Source organism: Strigops habroptila, chromosome 6, assembly GCF_004027225.2.
Source record: "Strigops habroptila isolate Jane chromosome 6, bStrHab1.2.pri, whole genome shotgun sequence".
NCBI lineage: Eukaryota > Metazoa > Chordata > Aves > Psittaciformes > Psittacidae > Strigops > Strigops habroptila.
In genome coordinates, this window is record NC_044282.2 from 6,136,719 (window position 1) to 6,161,253 (window position 24,535).

Sequence of the window (24,535 nt, forward strand, 5' to 3'; positions counted from 1 at the left end):
TTACAGATTTTCTATATATAGACTATTACAACAGGAGTTTCCTCATTACTTTATTGTACTTGCTAATTTACAATTTTTAATTTTAAATTGAAAGGCCTTTTTTTTTTTTCTCCCCATTTTTGAGGTATTCTGCAAAAGTTGCCTTTTTTTTTTTTTTTTTTTTTTTTTTTAAACAAAAGTGACATTATGGCTTGCCAGTCTGTTCACAGCATTATTTCTCCAGTGTCTGCAAAGATGTCTCGTATTCTGATGAAGTAACAAAAATATGTTAGGCTCTCATATCAGTCTGGTAACACCTTCAGAGGTTTTGATCTCTTTCTGTTTTGCAATATATTTTAAAAATGTTTACATTTAACGTTTACATGTTTAATGTAAACATTTTTAAACACTTCTGCTATAATTAACATTGCTTCTCTTTTCCTTTTACTCTCATTTTCCAACACTGAATCCACAATTTACCTCTTTCATCCTGTATACAGCCTTCTTTACCATACTATTCATGTCAACACTCCAAACTGTACACAGTGATGAGTATCACATATATATGTTTTAAGTATTTTTCTAATTAAAATGGTCAGCAGTGAAAGATGATGAGAAAGCTCAGACTCAGCAAACTACAATACTCAACACAAATTAACAGTATTTCACCAAATATTTTGCCAGACCTCAAAAAACAAAGTCAGTCTTATTTGAACCATTTTGCTTATCAAGCATATGACACCACAAACATCAAAAAGAAAATTTACACTTATTTTATAAACAGGTGAGTTTGTCCTATTTATATTATATATTACTGCAAGTGGCATACCATGTATTCTTAACTCAGCCACAGACAACTGAGTGCAATGCAGTAGTTAGGAAAACTTGGAAGTCAAGACTTTGATTGTTTTCCTTTGCTCTAGCAGTATGTACATAGAGCAGAAACATACAGTCAGGGCTATTCATCTAATGAACCGTTACTCAATCTGAGAAATTGTATTTATCTTACCTAAAGCCCTCCCATGTGTTCACATCTACTGGGAAAATTAGCTATGGTCCAAGTCTCTAAATGGTTGCTATAATACAACACTGCCTGTCAGAGAAATTTGTCTTATTTCTCTTGACCCTTCATTGTATATAAATTTGTATAAATATTTATAAGTGTGTATTTATAATCAACCTACACACTTACTCTCCTCCAATAGTAGTACCTTACGCACAGGCACATAGGCACACTTGAGTATTTGCTTTAATTCATCTCATGTCACTTAGCTCTATTACCATCAGCACAACCTCCAGGTATTTGCTGCAGCATACTGTGCTGTTTCGCAACAAAAACCAACCTACTAGAATCAAATCAAATAAGCCCAGGACATTTTCTCATTATTCTTAGATTTATGATTTTGTACAGATTCACAAAAAATTCAGAGATGCTATAGTGACATGAAGTTGTACTGTCATTTAAAATGGCTAATGCACATGACAATAGCACTCTACTGAGAAAGAGCAAGAAACATTTCAAACAATAATTTGAAAGCAAAATTCATGCTTTGCAATACTCCTGGATTTGGCTTTTTAATAAGGAATGAAATTGAAAACAACAAAGTAAAGGCACAGTCCCTCTGATATTGTAGCTGCAGGGCAAACTTCATGGAAGTCTGCAAAGGAAATTATATGCAAAAAAGAAAACCCACATGAAAGCCAGACAGTAGATGAATACAAGGTAATGGTGAGCACAAGGCTATGAATACATTAGGGGGCTCTCCTTGTCAGTGATACTAACAATAAAAGCAAAGCTTGTAATTCTACATTAAATATGTATTTATTTTAATACTTTTTTTTTAACTGTATGTTTTCTCAACTCTCATCATACTACATCTCTTTCTCATGCAGTAGCTGCCACTACTATAGAAATGTTCAAATCAACAGTCATATCAGTGTCTCAGGAACAGAGACAAGCTACTGGAATTTTTGAAATACACTTCTTTTTAAACCATGTCACATACTTAACACCCTAACTTGTATGACATCATTCATCCCAAACTGTTAACTTGTGCAGGGAATATATGTGATTGTCCAACTTTTATCCAGCATTGTACAAAATAGGTACGGAAAGCACTTACACAGGTACATGTCTGCATCATTATTTATGACTTTATGTATATCAGGTTTATTAGCCTTAGATGAGAAACCTGGTGATGTTCTGCATCTCACAGTCTTAGGTGGTCCATCAGAACTTAGTATTTTCACTGTCAAACTGCAAGCCATTAACAGAGCTAATCCTGGAAATGGATGCCAGTGGCTCAGACTTCCGTGCATGCAACACACAAGCTTGCAATACTGCAGAAGTGGTCCCTGTGTTCCTACACACGCAGCAGTAAGACAATGGCCCAGTTCTTTTACTTTCATAATTTTATCCTGATATAACACCTTTGTATTCAATGGAGTTGTTCTGCCCAATAGCTGCATTCTGAATTATGCCAGCAATGGCTCAGACAGAGACACTGACTCCTACAGAAGCAAAAGCTCCTGTTCCTATCAAATCTTCCATCTGCTCTCAATGATTTTTTGCAAGGGAAGTATGAGCTGGGGCTAATACTTGAACATGCCACCACTCAGCTGAGAAGTGGTAGCTTGCTGCAGTGCTGGGTATCTTACTTCAGAGCACCTTAGAAAAACTGTCAGCAGATTTCAGACTCTGCTTTGCAGGAAACAGGAGAATTTTGGCCTGTAAGAGGCAGCAGCTCCCAACACTTATTGAGGGTATGTAGGCAGGATGGAGGTCACAAATGCTGCCAGAGTTTGGCCCCTCAGTAACTGAAATATCACTCCCTCCTTTCAGCACCATTCTCACTACTTAATGGGATTTTCCTGGATGGCTTATGGCGTTTATAGTGAATCATTTTCATTTATTTGTATTTATTTTTGTAGATCTGACATTTACTATAACCTTTTGCATTCATGCAATGCTCTACTCTCCCTGTTTTTTTCCATGTCTGCTTCATTACTGCTTCAACTACAGCAGGAAGTTTTTTAATAGGTTCTTCTTTCTATTTACTTTGAAGCCTCTCTTTCCAGGTGCAGGTGCAAGTAAAACACTATTATTATTAGAGGTGTAAGTACACCGTATCATTCTCCTACTCACACAGACAGAGGCACACTCTTCCTCTCAGGAACATGGTTATAGAATAGATCAATACTGTCAGGAGTAGTAAAAGTTCATTACTTACGTTGACAGTTTCTTGCATCAAGAGCATCACCAAAATATCCATCAGCACACCTCTCACAATATTGGCCTGTTGTACCTGGCTTACATATCAGGCAAGCACCAGACAAGCTGTCACAGCTGCCAGGAATGGAGAAATCAAGGTTGTCATTACACTGGCATGGCTGGCATGATCCCCCTGGTATTAGTGGTTGTCCAAAATAGCCTTCTGCACACCTAAGGTAAAAGACATTACCAGTTAGGATCCTTAAATAATCCTCTTATTAGAAATACTTAAATTTGTTGCCTCACTAATCACCAAAAATAATTTGATTTTCTTTCAAGTATTTCTTGTGTCTTTTTTCTCCCTCCTTTTTAACAACGCTGTAGATATACAATACCAGCTGAAATCCTGCCAGTTCTGCTAGTAATTAGATTTCAGTGGGAGAAAAATCTTGTCACCGGCACTGAAGGCGAGACAAAGCATAGTAAGAAATCTGTCTGTTGGCACACTAGAGGAGGGGGATTGGATTAGACGACCTTAAAGGTCCCTTCCAACCCAAAGTATTCTACGATTCTATGTTAGATTGGCTTCGTATTTCAGTACATCGCGCCTAGATGTTCTGTGCTCATTTACCAGCAAGCTTGATGATTTTTATTTTTTTTTCCCCTCTACCTTATTTAGTTTAGAAAAACAGGTTTAGAAAGTAAAGCAGACATAAATTTGTTCACCTAACAAGATCCGCCTCAACTTGGCCTTCCACTGATTTACTGCATGGTCAGAGATTTTTTATTAATGGACTGTTAATCTCTGTGTATAGCCAGGTTACAAAAAGATTGCCTATTATTACATGTACTATGTTGGTGTGGACTACACCTTTCATATTTTAACAGAGATGCTTAACAATATCACCTTCTTTTCCACCTTGCCCACCAGCAATTTCCTGCGAGTACCATGTAAAACAGGTTAGTGAATCTGGCCTAACATGAGTGTATATTTAATGCAAATTTCTACTCATCTCACAGCCTATTTCCTATTTATATTCTGGTCCGCTTTCCCTTTCCATCACATTTTCTCACACTTCACAGAAAGAGCAACTTGTAGATAGTGAAGAAAAAGAAGAAAAATTGCCCAGTTCCAGCTAATGAAGTTATTCATGTGCACTTCAGATGAACTCCAATTAGGGTAAAGAAAACAGAAAGTACATAAAACACATTGTATAAATTAATGTTTCCTACTATTTGAAAGTTGGTTTGAATGCAGTTCTAATGTACATTGATAACCTCTCTGCTTTGTAATAGTACTGGATGGTATGGTCAAGAAAGGATTTTGCATACCATCCTAATATGCAGAGGTCCACTATGCTTTCATGCTTGTCCCTTTATGCTCATCAAGTTTATCCTTTTCCTTGCATCCAGAATAGCTCATGAAACTTCCAACTGAATCCTCAACAAAGCCATCTAAACATTTATGAAGTATTACTCAGTATCATTAGCAGTGATTAAAAAAATGGATAACTGAGACTAGGGAAGAAATTATAGTTGAATCTCATTGAACAGTTTTTTGTTGTAAGATATCACACCAAGTAGGATTTTTTCCATTCTCTAAAAACACCCACAATGCAGACCATAGATGAATAATACGTATAAATAGTCCAGTGGTTTGGGTGCATCTAAGCACTCAAGAACATGAGTAAAATATTCACAATCTAGCCCACTGTGCTTTACTCCTTTAGCATTGCCTTCTCTCACAATTATCTTCTCATAGCAACAATACACCAAAGCCTTGTCATTAGAATAATTCAGGCATTTTATTTTCAGAACCTGTCACAAATGCAGCCTCCTTGTATTCCCTGCAAAGAAAGGCTTTTTTTTTTTTTTTTTTTTTATTTCTTATATAGTGGATATATCAGCAACCAAAACACTGATTTTTAGCTTACTTTCGCCAAAACAAATTGGCTTTTTTTCAGTGATGATATCTCAGTTGCAAAGGTCAGGAATGTCTCTTTAATACATGTACCAATTAATAGTCATGTTTTATCAGAGCCAAAGAATAACTGGATAATTTACGCAGTTATTTTACCTAAAAAAGATGATGGCTGAAGTTCACCCACATTTTGCGGAGATCTTTCTTACTTATTACTGGCGTATTTGTCATAAATCTGTATCTCTTGGTACTGCTAATCTATTTGTCTTCACTTAATGTGTATTAATTTTCCTTTTTCACTTTCATTTAAGGGTTAGTTCTGTGTCTCATAGTATTTGCAGAAACTTAACGAGCAGTTCACAGAAAAACATACTCCGAGGATTTGTGAGAAATGCACTGCTAATCATTTCCTTCTATTAATAGCAGGAGACCTTGATAACTCTTTGCATTCTCACCAGTTTAGACTTTGCTAATTAAAATTAGCAAAACCCACTACCATCATGTAGCTATGTTCTACTTATACACACAGATAATCTTGAATCCAGATTCAAGTTGGTCCTGAAAGTAGAGGTAAACCAGTTAAGCTTAAAAGAAAACTGTGTGCATGTAGCTATGTGTAAATTCTTCCACTTTTTCTCCCACTTCTCCTGAAGTTGCAGGGGAAGATTAAGAAATCCACTTTCCCTAATTACATCTTTATTCCCTTAAGGTCATTTCTACTTCAGTTACTCGTCTCAGCTTCAAAGCATTACACGTTTGGAAAGGTTCATTCAAAAAAAATAAATAAATCAAACAAACCAAAACAAAACAACCCAACCAATAATTTATGTGGTGTGGAAAATTACATCTATGTATTATATGAAATAGATAACTGCTAAGTGCAATGGAACACCACTGAGATTAAAAAATAAAGAAAAAAAGGAGGAAAAGCAGTGAACAAAGATTGTTTCCATATTTTTCTTTCTTCTGTGCTCACCTTTAGCTTCAAGTGCAGGTATGTCTGTGACAGACACTTTTTATTTGGCATAACTGGTGACAAATACAGGGCCACTATATAAATGTATATGTATGTGCACTGGGTCTGGCTGTGATGGAGTTAATACTCCTTATAGCAGCCTGTGTGGTGCTGTGTATATATATATATATGCACACAAACACAGGTATATTTTATACGTTTCTTATATTTACTGGAAAAAGAAAAACCCTTGAGACGGAGTTAATTTAGGCTGCAAATCCAAACACTTTAAAGTCTGGAAATTTTTACAGTTGCTTTTAAACATATGTGCATTCAACCTGTGCACCAAATTGGGCAAAAGCCGTGTGGAGAAATGGCTTGTGAACATGCAGTTAAAAATGTTAACTCAGGTGCAGGGCACAGATGTTATTCTTGTATGACCAACTATAAATCTTGCATTTTCTAGTGTCAGAGTGCAAGCTGTAAACGATCCTGCATAAAACACTTGTACCAAGTCTCCTGAATGTTTGATCCTTTTCCCATCAGCACTGAAATACAGACTTGTACTTCTGGCACTAGTGAAAGAATTATATTAGCTAGAAGGAGCAGCAGGTTGAAGCCAAGGGACCCACAAGGGACTGCGGCTGGCGGCACTCTCTGCTAGACCTGAAGAATGGGGAGTGGGAGAGGAAGGAAGGACATAACCTAGCTCACCCTTTTCCTCACACTTAAGTTACACTGACCTCTCATCTCTCCTTCTAGGAGGAAAAGGTTACTGGAACCACAGTCATAAATGAAGGAGTGCTACAGAAGCAGCAAGTCTCTCACCCATTTTTTTGTTTTCTTCCCTAAAACTCTGTTCTCTAACCTATATCGAGACTGTGTAGTTGGAAAATGCATATTATCATTCTGTAAATGTGGTGGGCTCAAATCTTTTGACATTCTCATACACCCTTTCTATGGAGTTAGGAGAGTGTCCGTCCTACTTCATATCACTTGGGAAAACAAGTAAAGGAAGAACATAATTCTAATTTACTGTGGAAAAGGATTAAATGGGGAAGCTGGGCTTTTTCTACAATTATAGATATGTGGTATCTCCCAACACAGTGTATATCTGCAATTATTTTGATGGTGTTATGAGCTGGACCCCTCAGAACATTTAGCAATTTTGGCAACATTTTCCTGGAAAGTTCAAGTGAGAGAAGTAGAAATTTTTTTGACATTTTACAACTCAGATGTGTGTGTATATATATATATATATACACACACAGATCTTATCTCCCTAGGGGGCCGACAATTTTGGAGGCCAAATAAGTACAGTTCTGCTTATGCTCACTTCATCATAGTACATCATGATAATTTAGGACTATTCACTTAATGAATCATGTGGCTCAGATCATTTGTCACTTCACAGTTGCTAAAATGAAAGGGAACTTCAGGTAAACTTAGCAATTATACAATGACTATTAATAGCAAAAGGCAACATGCTTCCTCCTGTTCATTATTATTGACAGCTGTGAGCATTTCCAAGCAACTTGCTACAATTAAAAGCAAATAGTTCCATGAGCGCTGGAATTAATGGCCTAATTTCCAATAGATTTATACCTCATTGTTACAAGGCTAAGGGCTGATTATTTGTTGCAGGATGTTGCTATTCAGCAGGGAGTAATCCCTCAGGCAACAGCAGTGCTTTTTCCTTGCCCTGTGAAAATTTTCTTACAGGCAGAACATTTAATAATCTCTCTCGTTCTCTCTCTCTCTCTCTCTCTGTATTCTCTGCTGTTTAATCAGGTGTGAGTACACACAGCATTCTCCCCCTTAGCTATGAGGTGTCCTGATTTATTAACCTCTATTCAGACACTTTTTTTAATAAAACCTTCAGGAACAATTATTATCTTTGAGACCTCCTACCCTTCTGTCAAATTTGGTTGAAACTGACCTACAAGTTCAAACATCTTTGCGGGCAGCCAGACAGGCAGGCACAAAAAGATCACACTAGCCTCATTTCCTTAGGAAATCAGGCTAAAAACCAAGCCTGCCACTTATTCAGATTCTGTCCTACTGTATCTACAGCCTGTGCTCCACTCAGAAATAGCACTTGTTGCTAATGGAAGCTGTCAATGACCTGGCATTGACAAACTGCCACCAAAGTGCTCTTGATGTGATTTATTCCTGCCATCATTAACTTCACAGCCCACTAGCTGAAAGAAGGCGATGACTTCCAAGACAGACAGGAAAAGACAGGCAGAAATAGCACGCAGCAGGAGCAGACTCAGTGATGATGGGTAGAAACAGGTGACAGCCTGCACTCTTACTTTAGGACAGATATATCACAACAGGGGGTTTAAAAGGAAGTAGTTGCAAATGTAAATTGGAAAGACAGGACTAGAGGGCCATTCACAGCATATGGTCAGGTTCCTGCTTTTCTGGTTGGTTCTTCCTTGGTTCTTGCTTTTCCTCATCCCAGCCTGAATATTGTAAGTTTTCATTCAGAAGCCTTACCTTTTTTTAGAGTTTACAATGGAAAATGCTGGGAGCAGCTCATGGAAGTGCCAAATGGCAAAAGCCTACTAAGAAACAAAAGTGCCATGTTTTCATGGCCTTTCATGGGGTAAATAATTCTAGTCAGATGTTAGTTATTAGGCTTCCCCAGTCCCTCTTACAAAGGTGTCATTTTCAGGGTTAGAGGGGACTGGGATCATGAAGCCAAAGCAACATCAACATCCAAACAACTAGCAGAAGTACCCTGGCACACTAACTGTTCCTGAAAGCTGTTCCATCCATGTGAAATCCCAAGGGACCAAAGGTGCGCAGACACAGTGATGATATCCCCGTCTACGCACTCTCACCTGCTGTGGAAGTGGATTCCTGGGAGCTTAGCACCAACACTCACACTAGCCTTCTGTTTCATTTAAATTTTCCATACAATCCTTTCAGAGAATAACAGGATATAAGAATGGGAGAGAACTTTCTCACTACTAACATGTCACTCAGACCTGTCATAGTAGACATAATTTTTGTCTTTTTATAGGTATTAATAACTGTAGGAAATATATATTGAGCTTTTCTATGTATTCAACAAAGAAAAATTATCTTTTTTGTCATTAAAACCTAGCTTGTTCTACTTGCTAAATAAAGACTGCAAAGGGAAACTAGAAGCAACAAAAATGTAAAATATTCTTCCTAAAAATAATTGAAATAAACAAATAACTTATTGGGAGAACTGCATTTTGACTGCATATTAACTTCTCTAAAAGAGACATCAGTAATTTATTGCATATTTGATTTCGCCATGCTCTAAACACTCAAATGACAAAAGAGATAAAGTAATTATAAAAATGTCAAGAGAGTGACAGAAAAGCTAGAGGAATAATTAAAAAAAAAGACTTCTCAGCAAATGCTGCTTGGAAGCTTTGTACTTTACCATAAAGTAATAAAACAAGCACTAGAAATACACAAAAGCATGGACATAATATCAGAGGAAGATGCACAGGAAGTAATAAAAAGGTAGAACAGTTCCATGTCATCAATAGTTTTGTTTCAGATCTCATATAGTTAAAAGCATGGTGCTTGCTTACCTTTCACAGCGTAGTCCCACATACCCAGCTGGGCATTCATCACATATTAATCCATGGCTTCGGTCAAAATGACATGTTGGGCTAAAGCTGTGTTGTTGATATTGGGTAAGAAGAGGGACAAAGAGGAAGCATAAAGAAAAGATGGTTAGCAGCATAGCTCTCTTCCTACTTCAGATATCATTAATTTGCAAAACAGTGCCCAGGCAAAGTGATTCTGGTCTAGGACATGGGGTTTAAGTTTGACTCCAGCAAATTGAACTTGGAATGACTCTGCTATTTCTGCGACACTGAATATAGAGTAACGGATGGCAGCATCCCAATAGCCTGTTATTATGGGACTTGAGCCTGCCACCGCGTGCTCTGGATACCATTAAAAAGGCAGGAATGTACAGCTGTTTGTTTGTGCCCCTGAGGGCGTAGCAAAACGAGCTATGCCATAATGCAGACTCTATATAAATCTTTCTGAAGAACAACTGATTTGAAAGCTCAGTTAACTTTGTGTATAATCAGCTGTGAACCAAGCCAGTGAACAACAAAAGGGAGGGGTGAAAAGGGAAATATCTGGTGGTGCTTCCCAGAGAGAGCATTTGACTAAATCAAGTGCCACTGACCTCAAGCAACAGGCCAGACAAGCACGCTGAAGTTTAAGAATAACTTGCAATGTAGCAAGGTTTACCTCTTTGCTATGCTCTACTTATTTTTAGCTGTTGGTGGGGTTTTTTTTAAATATAAATAAGGATACCGTAGGCATTTACAAGCTTCACCTCTCAATGTCTATGTTTACCTTTGAACAGTTTAGCTCCTTGCTTTCAACATTCTTTCCCCCTTAACACACTTTTGTGAGGAAACCTCCTGACACTCTAAAAGATACCTCACAGAAGAAGAGGCAACCTGTTCTTCTATCATTCTGGAATGATTTTTAGAGACAGAGACATATGAGCACCTTTATAGGGTCTCATCAAATAATGGTAATCAATTCTGTTCAAATAAATAGAAAAATAGAAAAAGGGAGGGGGGGGGGGAAAAAAGAAAAGAAAAGAATGGGAACAGGTGCATAGCGGGGTGACTACTCACAACAGGAAAAGTACCTGTCTGAAAAGACGACACTACACTTTTGTAACCTAGGAAAACAGAAGTTGAGAAGGAATACAATTGCTCTAACAAAGATCAGACGAAGATACATTTAAGGTAAAAGCTCAGGCTACAGTAATAACAAATTGACATAACCTGACCATGGATAAATTAAAGCAGGATATAGGATGAAAGTTGCTGGAAAAGAGGAGGCACAGGGAAGACAGAAAAACCTTATTAGTGTCATGTAACATGATTACCTGCTGGTGACTGGACTCCACTTCTCCAGAGTCATCGTTCCTATGATCTGACATCAGTTACTCTTTATTCTCTTTCTGTTATAGATTATTTCCATTTAAAAATACCCTGTCTGTCATGGGGCAAGTTATCCCACAGGCATGAGAGATCAGTAAGAAAAACGTGGGAAGGTCAGGTCCAGTAAACTTAGACAGTTTTTGGGATTTTCCTCTATCCCATAAGGATTATGTTTGTGTTATTTTGCAATGTCATTCAATTAAGAATAGATTCACAAATGCACGAAGAGCCGGTTCAAGAAACAATAATTGTTCATTATATTTTTAAACGGCAATGAAAGCAATTTTCTACTGAGGCATGCATTATTATTGAATCTAATCAGCAGCACCTGACTTTTTTCAAATAAGATCCTGGTTGCCACTTTCAACCTCACTCTTTCTAAAAGCTACATGGGAAACTGTGGAGATGTTATCACAGCTCATAATAGCATTGCATAAGATAGACTGTACCACAGTTCAATCAAGAGCTCTGAATTCAATTGCATAAATTTTAAAGATAATAATAATTAAATACTTAATATTACTAGGAAATAATAATGAATAGCAGAATTTCCATGTTTTAAGGATTGTGCTCAGACCCAGCATCCTTTGATTCTTTCTCTGACTTACCAGTCTACATCTCAACACTAAACATTAATATACTGAGAAATTCCCATCTAGATATTATAAAGGTTATACATGATAGTAGAGTGAGGAGAATTTATCTTCCTGATTATTTAGAATCTCATTACTCACTAGTGATAAATACTAATGAACTGTATCTATTGATCTGTCAAAACAAGCTTCAAAAAATCTTAGTCCCTCTTGATTCATAATCACTCTTTTCAGTTTTTACTGAAGGTAACAATATAATGTCACAACATTAATATCAGTCAGACATGGGCAAGTATGAATGCACAGTACGGGTATATATGTGATAGGTTTATGTTGGGAGACAGGGCTTCCCGAAGGCTTACAAGTCTGTTATAGAAGACATCTCTTGGGAATAAATTTGTGATTTTATTTAATTTTCAAAGAAAATAACAAAAATCTGAGACCACCCCAAATTCCTAGTTCACATGCTACGAGTTTACTTGTGACCTTCCCAGGCTGAGTGAGATATCTTCTAGCTCCCATTTCCAGTGATAAAACATCCCTGTCAGGGTCTTCATTATCCATATTAAATTTATCACCACTTCAGGAGAAAACCAGTAATTATCCCAGACATCTACATTTGGTAGAAAGTATTATATAGTAGTATGTCTGATAATTTCTGTGGGGGGAAAAAATTCAGTTTATTTGAACTCCTTAAAGACTAAGAATGTTAGAATAGTTTGTAAGAGTTAATGAGAAGAGGTAAGACAAAGAAGTGCATTACATATGCCATTTGTAATACGGATTTCGATCTAATTTGCATCATATAAGTGAAAATATGGAGATATATGCAAAATGAGGAAAATATAGCCCAGGATCCAGAAAACAAGCTTAGACAACTTAATTTTAGTTTCCTGATTTTTCCAAGCATTCTTTTCTGACGTATGGCAAGTCACTCATCACTGTTGTGCTTCAGAAGCAGCTTCAATGATTGCATATGGAAACTGTTGCCATCAGGAAACAGGAGAGGGAATGAGCAGCAGTTAAATCAGCTGAAGTTAATTACAGAACACCACCATCACCACCAGATTTCTAAAACGCACAGAATAGTTCTCTATCTTATGTGGCACTGCAAAGAAAAAGACTCAGGTGCTGTGAAAACAGTGATGGGAACCATTATAAGCATCATAAAGAAATAAGACACTGCTGTAAAAGACAAAACAAATTTCTTAACAGAAGTGTATCTCAGAGGTTCATTACAAGGACAATATTCTCTATGTACCAGGAACTTGGTAATTGGTATTAAGCTTGAGACCTACAGATGTCTTCTCATACCATGTTAGGAATTAAATACTACAGGAATTAAAATCTGTAGACAGCTATTAATAATCATTTGTACATAACTTAGTCACTTGTTAGGTTATTCAGAAATAACATGACATATACTACATCTGTATAGCATAGCTATATTTTTCAAGAAAACTAAATATTAAAAAGGGGACTCTCTTTTTTAATTTCAAAAAAAGGAAAGTAAAGCAGACAGAACTCTGATGAATATGTAATAGAGGTCTCTAGGCATTTTGCCAATAAAAACCTAAATTCAATCTATTTGACTTGTTTGTTACACATCTGCACAAGAAATAAATGTGACAGTGTTTTTCCTGTTTTGTCAGTACAGTGTTCTCAAATAAGAGAAAGATAATTAATTAACTATGCAAGGAAGTACTAAGTATGTGAAAGCAATGAGGACATCAGAGGAACCATGCCTGAGCAGCAGATATAATAAACCTATGTATATCTAATAAAAACAACTGAAGAGCTGTGCTAACAGGAAGGCAGGCTCACATTCTACAATCCCCTGGAATTTCTGCTGATAAATGCTTAGATGATTCCTGCCCAGATCAGTACAATTTTAAAATGACAGTGCCACTATTTGCTGTTCAGGCAACAGCATTAGCCCGAACTACTTAAAAGCAGAATCTGGTTCACCTGTGCCTTATTGTTGGCACACTGCCACTCAGATTATGTTCTCTTCTTTACTCGCATCTTGCAGAGCTCTCTCTTTGAGCCAGTAGCAGCCATGCATTTTCCCCTGTAAACCTTAAGAAATGCTCTTTATACTCTTAAATGGTAAAGTGCATTTCATAGACAGAATCTGACTTCTGCTTTAAGAAAAAATGGGGCAAAATAGAAGATACAAGGCTGAAGGGAGAAAAAGAAAAAAATTACTCCAGTGCCTCTGTCAGCTCCTATAGCCACCTAAACTTAAAGCTTTAAAGCTGTGAAGACCTTGGAATGAGGCAGCCTCTGTGAGTAGATTACAGTCTTTCAGTACAATCCTACAAACCTTCTGAAATGCATATATGGACTAATAGTAATTCTTTTCAGAAGGGAGCCACATCCAATTTATGTTCAAATTTAGGCAAGCATTAGTTATCACTGCAAACATTTCAGACACATACTGAACAGTTCCTGATCTTCCTGAGCTATTATCGTATGTATTGCACCACAGCACCTCTTCTATGTAATCTGGACATGTGCTACTTGCACCAGGGCTCCTTTTCTCTGAAGCCATGCTGGACGGCACAAACCAAATGCGCTAATTTGAACTGATACTCGTAAATTCCATTATTTTTATATGCACAAGAAAAGATAACCAGACAAGACTCAGAACAATTTTCTTCAACTACATCATGTCAAATGATTTTCATATTGTTATTTTCCAGGTAGTGAGACAAAGCCAATGAAAAAATACTCAAGCTACTGGGTCTATTAAATTATAGGTAGCAAGTAGCACATACAAGCTTTTGTAATGAAGGAAACGTTTGTTCTTAGAGCAGAGTTTTGATTAGTTTTTCACTATTCTTTTTATTTAATAAAACAAATTTATAGTGATTTTTCCAAGATATGCTGACAAAATATATTCACTTGCAAGATCTAAGGCTGAATTCAGACTCCAAATGAATCAAATGAATGTTGACCGGAAGAAAAGGAAAATTAAAGCAGAAGAAATCACTATTTTATTTGATCAACGTGAATTGATTTTAAATTTAATTATTAAAAAAACCTGACATGTCAGATTTGTAAATTTAGCTTTAAAACTAGGAGACTCTTAAGGAAGACAGAAAAACAAATACTAGTTTTTGATTCAAAGAGCAGTCATCCAAAATCTGTGTTGTTCTTTCCAGCCTAGTCTCACCCAGTCTTTTTCTTGACCTTTACCTCTCTGTGAAGCTAAGCAGTCTTTACAATTATATAAAACCCCAGAAGTTTATATTGCAGAACATATTATTGAATAAAACAGAAAAAAAAAGATCTTAAGTGCCCATGCAGAAGTATAAATTAAAAAGGTATGCAACTTACTAAGTAAAAAAGTATAATACATGATAAATATGCATCTTACTTGTTGGAAGGCACATTTAGGGGGCAAGCACACAACAGACAATCTTCAGCTGTCCCTTTAGTAGGGTCACCATAGAAGCCAGGAAGACATCTATCACAATATGAACCACCTGTGTTGTGTTTGCAGTCCTAAACAGAAAACGAAAAGCACAAATCTGCAATTAGAGAACTTACATATGGAAAGTCCTCAAAGGTCATTCACCTGCACATCCTCTCAACAGGATTGTAAGAGGTCTGCACTATACATTCTAATCTTCTGCTGCTGTTTGAGAAACAGTTTTAGAGGTTAGCTGCTACAGTGAGCGCTTCATATGCATCAGGTATTTTGTGGGTTTTCGGATAATTGTTCTTTACATAAAACATAAAGAATATTTAACTGCAGAGCTTTATCTTTCCACCATACAACAGCTGCACTATTGTCTTAGCTTGCTTAAAGAAAACCAACCTTCAGAGCAGCACAAAACAGGTTTAGTACTGCAGTCTTACAAGAAGCCATATTTTGTGAGAGTTTTCAGATGTTTATCCCAGAAATATAGCCCAGACTATGTAAATTCTAAAAAATAGATTATTACATTTCACATCTAAATGCTTTAGCTCATTTTACGAGGTATATGGCCAGCAGTATTCTAAATATATTTATGAACATAGCAAAGCCTGAATTACTTCATTAATACATGTTTCCTAGAATAGCATCCGGGCTCTATGTTATGAGTGGAAACAAGGATGAGTATACTGTATATAGGGCCCTATCCAGCAATTTGTGTTCCTCTATGTGACTGGCTTTCATAATACAAGAGACAGTTTATCTGAGTATATGAAACATCCAACATAAAACTGGCAGCACTAGATCTGCATATACGTATATAACCTTTTGCTAATCTCAAATTAAATGATCTTTTGGCAGAATGGAAATTGGTCCTCTCAGAACAGGCTTCCCACAGTGACATGTAAGAACAAAGCTTTAAAGACTAACCCTTCTACTCTTCTTCCCCCCTCACTATATAAGATCTAGAAATTCTAACTAATTTGGCAGGATCCATGATAGGCTCAGCAAATTAGTTTTCTATCTTAAACTCTTTCTTCATTTTTACCACATTTTTGGCACACCACACTTCTTTTCACTGTTATTTGCCACAAGATACCCAAGATACCCTTTTACAGTGTAAAAACAGAGAAAGCAGGAGAAATTATTTTGGCTCTTAAATATCAACTTGATGTGTTTGGGTATGTATTGAAAAAGCATATGGCAACTTGAAAAGGCCACAATGTCAACTAGGAGGGAGATTTTATTTAATGGTGCGTGTTCTGACCTGATTTAGACAATGGGCCAGATCAAATCTAGAATCTGTTCTACCCAACCTGCTGCATAAGAATTCTTGAGGGTTCTGTGCGTTGGGTTTTTTTGCTTTGTCTTGTTTTGTTTTTTTAAAGGTGTAGATATTTCCAAACTTATATTTTAACTTTAAATATTTTTAAGAACACTTAAAAATTGTTTTCCCATTTTAATAAGTTATGCATATGGTACTGACTGATATTTAACAGACTTACAGACTGAGACATAATGTATCCTTAATAAGGATAAAGAAAATTGCACTATTCTAAGAACTTCTTCACAGCTTTCCAGGATTGCAACGATTTGTGTAACATTTTTTGACTTGTGCTCTGCATAGCCAGTACTATACATTTGGGCAGCTGAAGAAACACCTGAACATGGTCTAGCGTGTGGTGTCCCTGCCCATGGCAGTGGGGTTGGAACTAGATGATCTTAAGGTTCTTTCCAATCCTAACTATTCTATGATTCTATGAATACCCTTCTCAGTCAAAAAGCACCTCTCTCCAGAAATGGTGTTTGCTGTTTTAAAGGGTGCATTCTTATTGCTTTTGTATACAATCAGTAAATCTTTGAAATGAAAGCATTAGTCACAATATAATATTTTCACCTATTTGGTAGATTGTGAGCTAATACCAACTATTGAGACTAAGTCAAATAAAATTACGGCTTTAGAACCATCAGCTGGGTTAAATTCTAATTCATTAGGTCATTTAAGTTCACTTGATTGTTACTTCAAGTGCTGTCAGTCAAAAAGCATCTACCGGTCATACTGAAAAAGTAGCTGGGAACATGAAGATACGCTTTTGAAAGAAGATGTGACAAAAATAATTTAAGTGTTTCAAAAGAAAAATCCTTTGCAGTTCAACTTTTTTAAGGCATCATGTCAAATTATTTGTACTTTTTCTGAAAAATAATGGATTCTTCTTTTGTGTTAAGTTTAGCTTTAAATAACTGAGACATATCTTCATGTTTTTGAAGAATATGAACAGCTTATATGTCAAAGATGTTATTAAAGTGAGAGGAGCTAACACACTATTTTAAAACCATGCATCTCTTACAGAGTGGTATTTGCAGCTTCTGCTTTCTTTAAAGCAAGAACCCCAAAACCTTCCATTTTGTAGAAAAATAATTCATGTTACAAAGAGCTGACCTTCTCTTTGATGAATTATTTTCTGAAACTCTGTCAGTCATTTCCATGTACTGTGTCTAACTCTCCTCAATCCAAATTTCTGTATCAGCTTACTTACTCAGCATGAATCAATAAATTCAAAACCAAAAAAGAACCCCATACATGTATCAAAATCTGAGCATGTGTTGCACTGTGTATATGTTAGACTTTAGCTGACAAATTATGATCTTGTATGGTCCTATACTTTTCTCCCTGAGCCAGGCTGGATTTCGCCGGACAAAGAACAAGGATTACGTAGTATGTACATGTGACATAATTTGCCTGTTCCGTTCAGTGGTGAATTAAACTTTGTACTAATTTGCCAAATTTACAGATCACTGTAATTACTGAAGTAGATGAGTTATTAGCCTTTATAAAGACATTATCAGTACTCATGAAAAAATTGTTTTCTTTATATCAATTGGTTGAATCTAATTTTTAAACTTGCCAAATATACAGCAATAGTTTTGAGCATCATCTAGTTTGAGCAATATCTTGTTATACTATGATTGTTTCCTAAAAACATTCTTAAGCCTATGAAGTCTTAATTTCATGTTTGTAGGATCATTTAATTATTTTTTTTGTGTCGTAAGTCTGGGTATAAAGATGATCATGATCAACTGTCCCTAATGTGCTCAGTACATTATATAGGCTTTTTTTTTATTCCTTTAGAAATCTAGTTTGTTCCAACACATTGATCTATTCCCTTCAAAATATAGTTTGTTCCAACACAGTGATAGAGTGGTTTTGGTGAAATCAATGCCTTGTTCCATAGATCCATAGATTTGCGGCCAGGAATGATATGCTTTCAAGTTCCAGGTACTGGATCTCAAACTATTTTGAATGCATCAATTTTCTGGACCTCTTTTATTTCCAAACACCATAAAACATCACTTAGGCAACCTCTGAGGAAGTAAGAATGTGAAATTTATTTTTGTCCAGAATTTTATGTACAACTCAAACCCTGTCGCCCAAAGACTTTATTGCTGATGTTCCAGAGTGTGTTTTCCACCATTTTTTACTGAGTCAGCTCTTCCTCCCGGAAGAAACCAAATTAACATCTTTATGCCCCATATCAAGGAACCCTAAATTCACACTGAAAATCACTCCTGCTTAGCTGCATATGCAACTGAATGTATATGAATACGTAAAGAAACAGTCTGAATAGAAGACTAGTGATTAAAATAAAACTTTAAACAGGGAGTATGACTGAGTATGAGTCCAAGATAGTGCCTTTGACACATTGCTGCCCTTTCTCAGGGTATCTGTCACAGAGACAAGCAGGGAAGCTACTCATTTAAGCCAGTTAAAGAATGCAAAGGATAAGCCTGGATGCCTATTTTAGTATATTCCCCAGCCATCTAGACCAGACAACGGTATTACAATCTTTGGAAGCATGAATATGTTCTTCTGGCATTTTCAAACTACCATAATGTAAAGACTACATGAACAATTCCCTTCCTGATGTTACAAATGCAATCAAGGTGTTGCAGAGGCTTCACATGTTTTTTACCTGTGGTATAACCTATACCGCATTTAATTTAGGATTATTTTTTTACACTATGTGTACTGTGTATATGAAGAAGGGTGGAGACATTTTGTCGCTTCTGTGATGAACACTGTCTAAAGCACATGTCCACTAGCTCTGACATTGGCCTCAATCTACATGGCTTATGCTGTTTATACACAAAAGAATAAAATACAAAAATGGATGCCACTGGGGACTGCCCACTTAGCAATTTGAGCACATCTTAGGGAAAAAGATCTGCTTTCTCTGGGCTTAGTAATAGTAATGTAGTATCCTGCAATGAATTAAACACCTTGAAATGTGTTTGCTTCTTACAAGGTTTAGATTTACCCAGTTTCCTAAAGCTACTGTGAAAATGTGTATGTGTAACACTACAAAAGAGTATTTCTGAATGTTAGAACCTGCCCTATGTACCAAAGCAGTTCTGTATATCACAATGGTAATAAGAATGATGTATCATGCAGCTTTCTATATGTTTGCTGTGGGGATCAAAGCCTTGCAGGTTACTGCAAGATATGCAGTAAAATGAGCTTTTTATACAGGCTGATGTCGAAGCAGGTGATTTGAGCTTTTATCATTAGTCAAAAACATATTTCAGCTGCTTTTCAACTACATTTCAAAGCTAAGGAAGAGCAAAAAGAAGTATCATATCAGTAAATTAGGTGCCTAATTTGTCTGTTGTATTACTGAAAAAACACCATGAATAATAATAAGGAGGCCAAAAGGCTGTGTAAACCTCAATTGAAAGAATGCCTTTGATGTGAAACATTTCTCTTTTTCAGCATTCAGACTTCTCTCTCTCTTTCACTTCAAAAGACTTATGATCCAAAGTGAATAGCAGCATTTAATAGCCTGCATGGATACTAACCGATCTAACTTCACTTACAGTGTTTTCAAAGTAAGCTGCAAGAAAATCCAGAACTGATTTTAAGCTCCCTACACGCCTCTTCTTTATAGCATGATCTACTATAAGCTCAGACAGAGCTCATAAAATACAGAATGCTTGATAGTGCATATAGATTCAAGTACATTTTCAACTGGTTATTTTACACTTCCTTGTCAGTGCTGTTACCTTTACACCAGCGGCCTTGAAGCAACAGAAGGGGGAGCTCTACTGTCTCAGTCAGTAGTTCACATCAGCTGAAAAGTGCAAAAACACTACAGTATGCAACTATATGGCCTTTTCTCATAACCAGGCTGGTGCTACAGACAAAAATGAAGGGAAACTTGTGAAAGGGCTAAAACTGGAAGGCAGAGAACCAAGCAACTGCAGAACTCACATCTGGTTACGCACCCCTAAGCAAAATAGTTAATCGTTCTGATATACCTTAAACAGGATTCTCCCTTCCCTTTCTTTTCTGTTACTGATTTTATCCCACCCAGATGTTATAGACATCATAGTTGGAGGCTATGGTCATTAATGCAATAAATTTTGTCTTTGTTGAGAAACACAAATTCATATTACCCTAGTGATAAACATTTTCATTGCATATAAGGGAAGGTTTCAAAACATGACTGTCATGTCAAACATATTTTTCATCCTAGGCATTTCTTTAAGCCTTACAGTATAATTAAATTGAGAATCATTTTAAGCTTCTATTCATGAAAAAGCAACTTGAAAAATTCACTGATCCACACATTAAGGATATCTTTTTTTGCACTGCATTGCAATTAAACATTTTCTATGGGCAAAACAGGAAGAAGAGTGATAATTCTAAGTGCCAAATTATATCGAAAAAAAACCTGCATTTTAATTTTGGATTTTTCCTAGCAGCTTTTTCTTAAGGAAATAAGAGGGAACATTTAGAAACATGCACAATACAGAGTCTACTTGAAAATCTGCAGGGAAATGAGAGAATGACATCCCACTAAACTGGCACTGGCTTAAATTCTATTTCTGCAAGACTAATGAAATGAGACATGTTGTTTCAAGCTTCATGCCATGTCAGACAATATAAAACTAAAAATGCCCTTGGGTTAATCAGAAAAGTCTACTCAGCATAATTTACCCATTCCAAAAGGCTACTGAATCGGCTGAAAATAGTGGTGTGCTGTTAAGCTTGCTATGGATAATATCACAGATTTAATTGCTGAATTAGTAGGTAACTACCTAAAATCTCCATAGCTTAAAGAAAAAAAATTAACCAAATCATATGCTTTTATTATTTTTCTAAAGTACTATTTATTGTTTCTTCAAGGTTTAGTAATAATTTAGATGAAGGAAGCCTTTAGCAGTATCTTCTTGTCATAATAGAACAGAATTTACAAAGTTACCTGCCACATACTATAAATTGAATATGCTGCAGGAGACATATGGGAAGGGGAGATAAATCTTGCATGGAAGAATATTGAAATATTTGCTGCTTTCTGCATGCCATACCTTATGCTATTGATTCTATTTCAAAACACAAATCCTATGTGAATAAAAAATTCCTTTTGTTTAACTGTAGAAGCTACTATGTCTTGGTATGAGGGGATCCTTAACTTCAGCAACAGTTCAACATAAAGACCTTGTCTGTTAATGGCTGGCTTTTTTTCTTCTTGAGTATTTCAGGTCTCAGAGGTCCTTAATTCAATTGCACAGACGTATTGAATTGATGTTGGCCATGTTCATCCAGTTTCCTGTAGTGACACTTACCAGGCACTCTCCTGTGATATCATCACACGATTCTGCATGACCAAAGCATGTACATGGTTCACAGACTCCACCAAAAATTGTGCCATTCACACGCCTGTGTCGAGGCCAGCAAGACTGCAAGATAAATTAGATAACAAATTAAACTTTCACTTGAACAAAGAAAGGAATGGGATTTAAAAAATATTTTTTTTATTTGATACTTGCACACACAAAAACATACTTGTCAAATTAATAAATACCATCATTTGTCTAGAAAGTTGTTCTTCCTGGTGCTATGGCTTTGCACTGACCTTAGCCTTATTGGCAGGTGTGAGATTAGAGGAATCCTTAACTTGAACATTTTTCTGAAATGGTAAAATAAAGCAGAGAAATGAAGAACTGAAATATGACAGCATCAAAGCAAGAGGTACAGATTGAAAAACAGCCAGAAGGCAAAATGCTGAGGGAGTGAAAAAGAGGGAAGAAAACCCCTAAACAACAAAAACCTTCTCAGAAGTTCAGCTGCAAAGAGCAATTAAAATACCATTTAGTCTTTCTTGTTTGGAGTCTAACAAAAGACTATTCTGAATTAAAGCATGGGCTAAAACCAAAGCCATCCTTTTATTTACAAATTGTCCTTCTTAAAGATGAAGTATAGTCATTTCCCTTTAAGAAAGTGCTCTGATTTTAATTTTTTTAAATGTTAGATTCAGATCAATATTAAATGCATGGGCAGTTTTTTCTTAGGAAAGGTGACATCATACAACTGTGATTCATCAGCAAAAATTCATCTATTCCATTTCTTTATAATAAGATGTAAAGCAGCAGTCTTCCTTACTATATATCTCACAAATGGCTTTATAGTTTTTGCAAATTATCTTTCTTCAATACGACTGCTCATGTGATCCAAGGATTTTGCATAAAATAAAAATGTTCATGACAGAGTGTTGACCTTCAAAAGCACCTGGCTAATACAAAAGAAAGTTTTGAGGTGATAGAATACTAAAAGCATCATTTGAAAACCTCTTCCCCTTCACATATACTTTCAAAAAAGATATCAAGACTATTCTCCTTTATAAAAAGAAAGATTATGTCCCTTTTTGTCTTACTCCTGCAAAACGTGAAAGTAATTTGAAGATGAATTTAAATGATTTTTAAAAAAAACCATTCCAAAACCTGAGACATTACCCTTATTTTTCCTTTTTTTCATTCTTGGTTAGACATTCCTAACAAACCCCATAAATACTAAAAATTTAAATTCAGAGTTATAAAACCAAAAAAAGAAAAATGGGGTAAAAGAAATTGCCTTCCCCCCCACCCTTGTAGCATAAGATGCAACTGCCTAAGCTGTTTCTGTAGAAATCTATAAACCTTTTCCCTCTTTCGGTGATTCTGAAAAGAATGATCTCGTGCACATGATCCTGTACAAAGTAAGGCTCCAAAAGTCACTAATTCTAAGGGTTTAGACATAGAATATCAACTGCAAGGCTCAGAACAAAACTAAAATAAAAGATTATAGATTGGGATATTAACAAAAGAAATTATGCAACATTCAGAAGTTGCGAAAGTTCTTGACCATCATAGTGATGCAAGTCAAACACCACTTCTTCTACAGTGGAAGTAAAAGAATAGATACAAAGGGAACAAATCTGGTGCGGAAAAGTAATTAAATATGAGGATGTTGACAAATAAAGGCCATAAGATTCACATGAGTAAGCAATCTAACTATCACAAATTTGTCCAATTGGTATTTGAAATTTAAAATTTGATCTGCTTTACCTATGCTCATGAAATTCTGTGCTCATTTCTCAGATATACTAGCAAAACCATAACAATTTTATTTGACTAGAATCTTGCAGAAAAGGAATTCCAAATTTGTGTAATGGAACAATCTCACAAGAGACAGTATATTTTAAATGGGATTGGTTGTCTTCTGAAGATTGATTACGCCAAAACATTCACATCAAGGAAAAAAGTAAATAATGGCTGCTTTTAGTGCTGCAGCATCTATGTCAGGTACTATAACATCATTATGCAGGAAACACACACACATTAACTTAAATGAAGAAGAGAAAATGAAACTGAAAACCTCCACAAAATCAACAAAAATGAAACTCTGCTAGGTTGAAACCGGAAGAAGCAAAGTGTTGGACAAGGTCAAAAGTATTCAGAAGACACAAATATAAGAACATAGTATTCTAAAGAAATACACATTCTCAATTTATTTTTCCATACTTTCTCAACTGCTACTTTGTCTGGAAATCTAAAACTTCACTGTTTTGGTTTTTTTTTTTCTTGCTTGCCCTTGCTACTCAGAACACCAAAATATTTCCTTATTTTTTTCTATCAACCGTAACTGTTCAATGCATATCATGCTACAAGACTCCTGAGAAATTAATTCAGTGAATAAAGGCATGGAAACTAAAACTTTTAACTCTATCATTGTTATTGTCAGATAGGCCAGCTTTGTCAAATGGCCTATCCACAGCTGTGAAATTCAGTAAGGGGAAGCAGAAAAAGTGTGTTCATGAAGAAGTCTATCACATTTTCTTTGCCTTCAGTCTTGGGAGCAAAACCAACATATAGGTAGGGACTACAATATGGTGTTTGCAGTTAGCACTTAGCCGCAGCAGGAATCAAAGAATGTTTGTGACCACTAATGTGCACAGAGACTTCAAATTTGCATCTATCTATAGATGTACTTTCTATTGTGGAATATGATCTTAAGTATGTATCAAATTTCAGGGACTATTTTGAATTAGGGAAAAGGTTTAGCCTTGAAGGACACAATGTTGGATGGAGAATTTCGGCAACACCAAGGTAGGAATTCTACCCAAGTGCTTCAGCTTCTACAACTAAAATAGCTACTGAAACATCTGCTATTA

At 36.0% G+C, this 24,535-nt stretch overlaps 1 protein-coding gene across 1 annotated transcript in view; it reads right to left on the reverse strand.

Moving 5' to 3' along the window:
* Positions 1-24,535, reverse strand: part of LAMA2 (laminin subunit alpha 2) — a 369,886-nt gene that overhangs the window by 134,389 nt on the left and 210,962 nt on the right. The window contains 4 exon segments of the mRNA XM_030489189.1: positions 3,210-3,421; positions 9,645-9,731; positions 15,006-15,133; positions 21,672-21,785. Of these exon segments, the coding sequence (XP_030345049.1) occupies positions 3,210-3,421; positions 9,645-9,731; positions 15,006-15,133; positions 21,672-21,785 (541 nt within the window).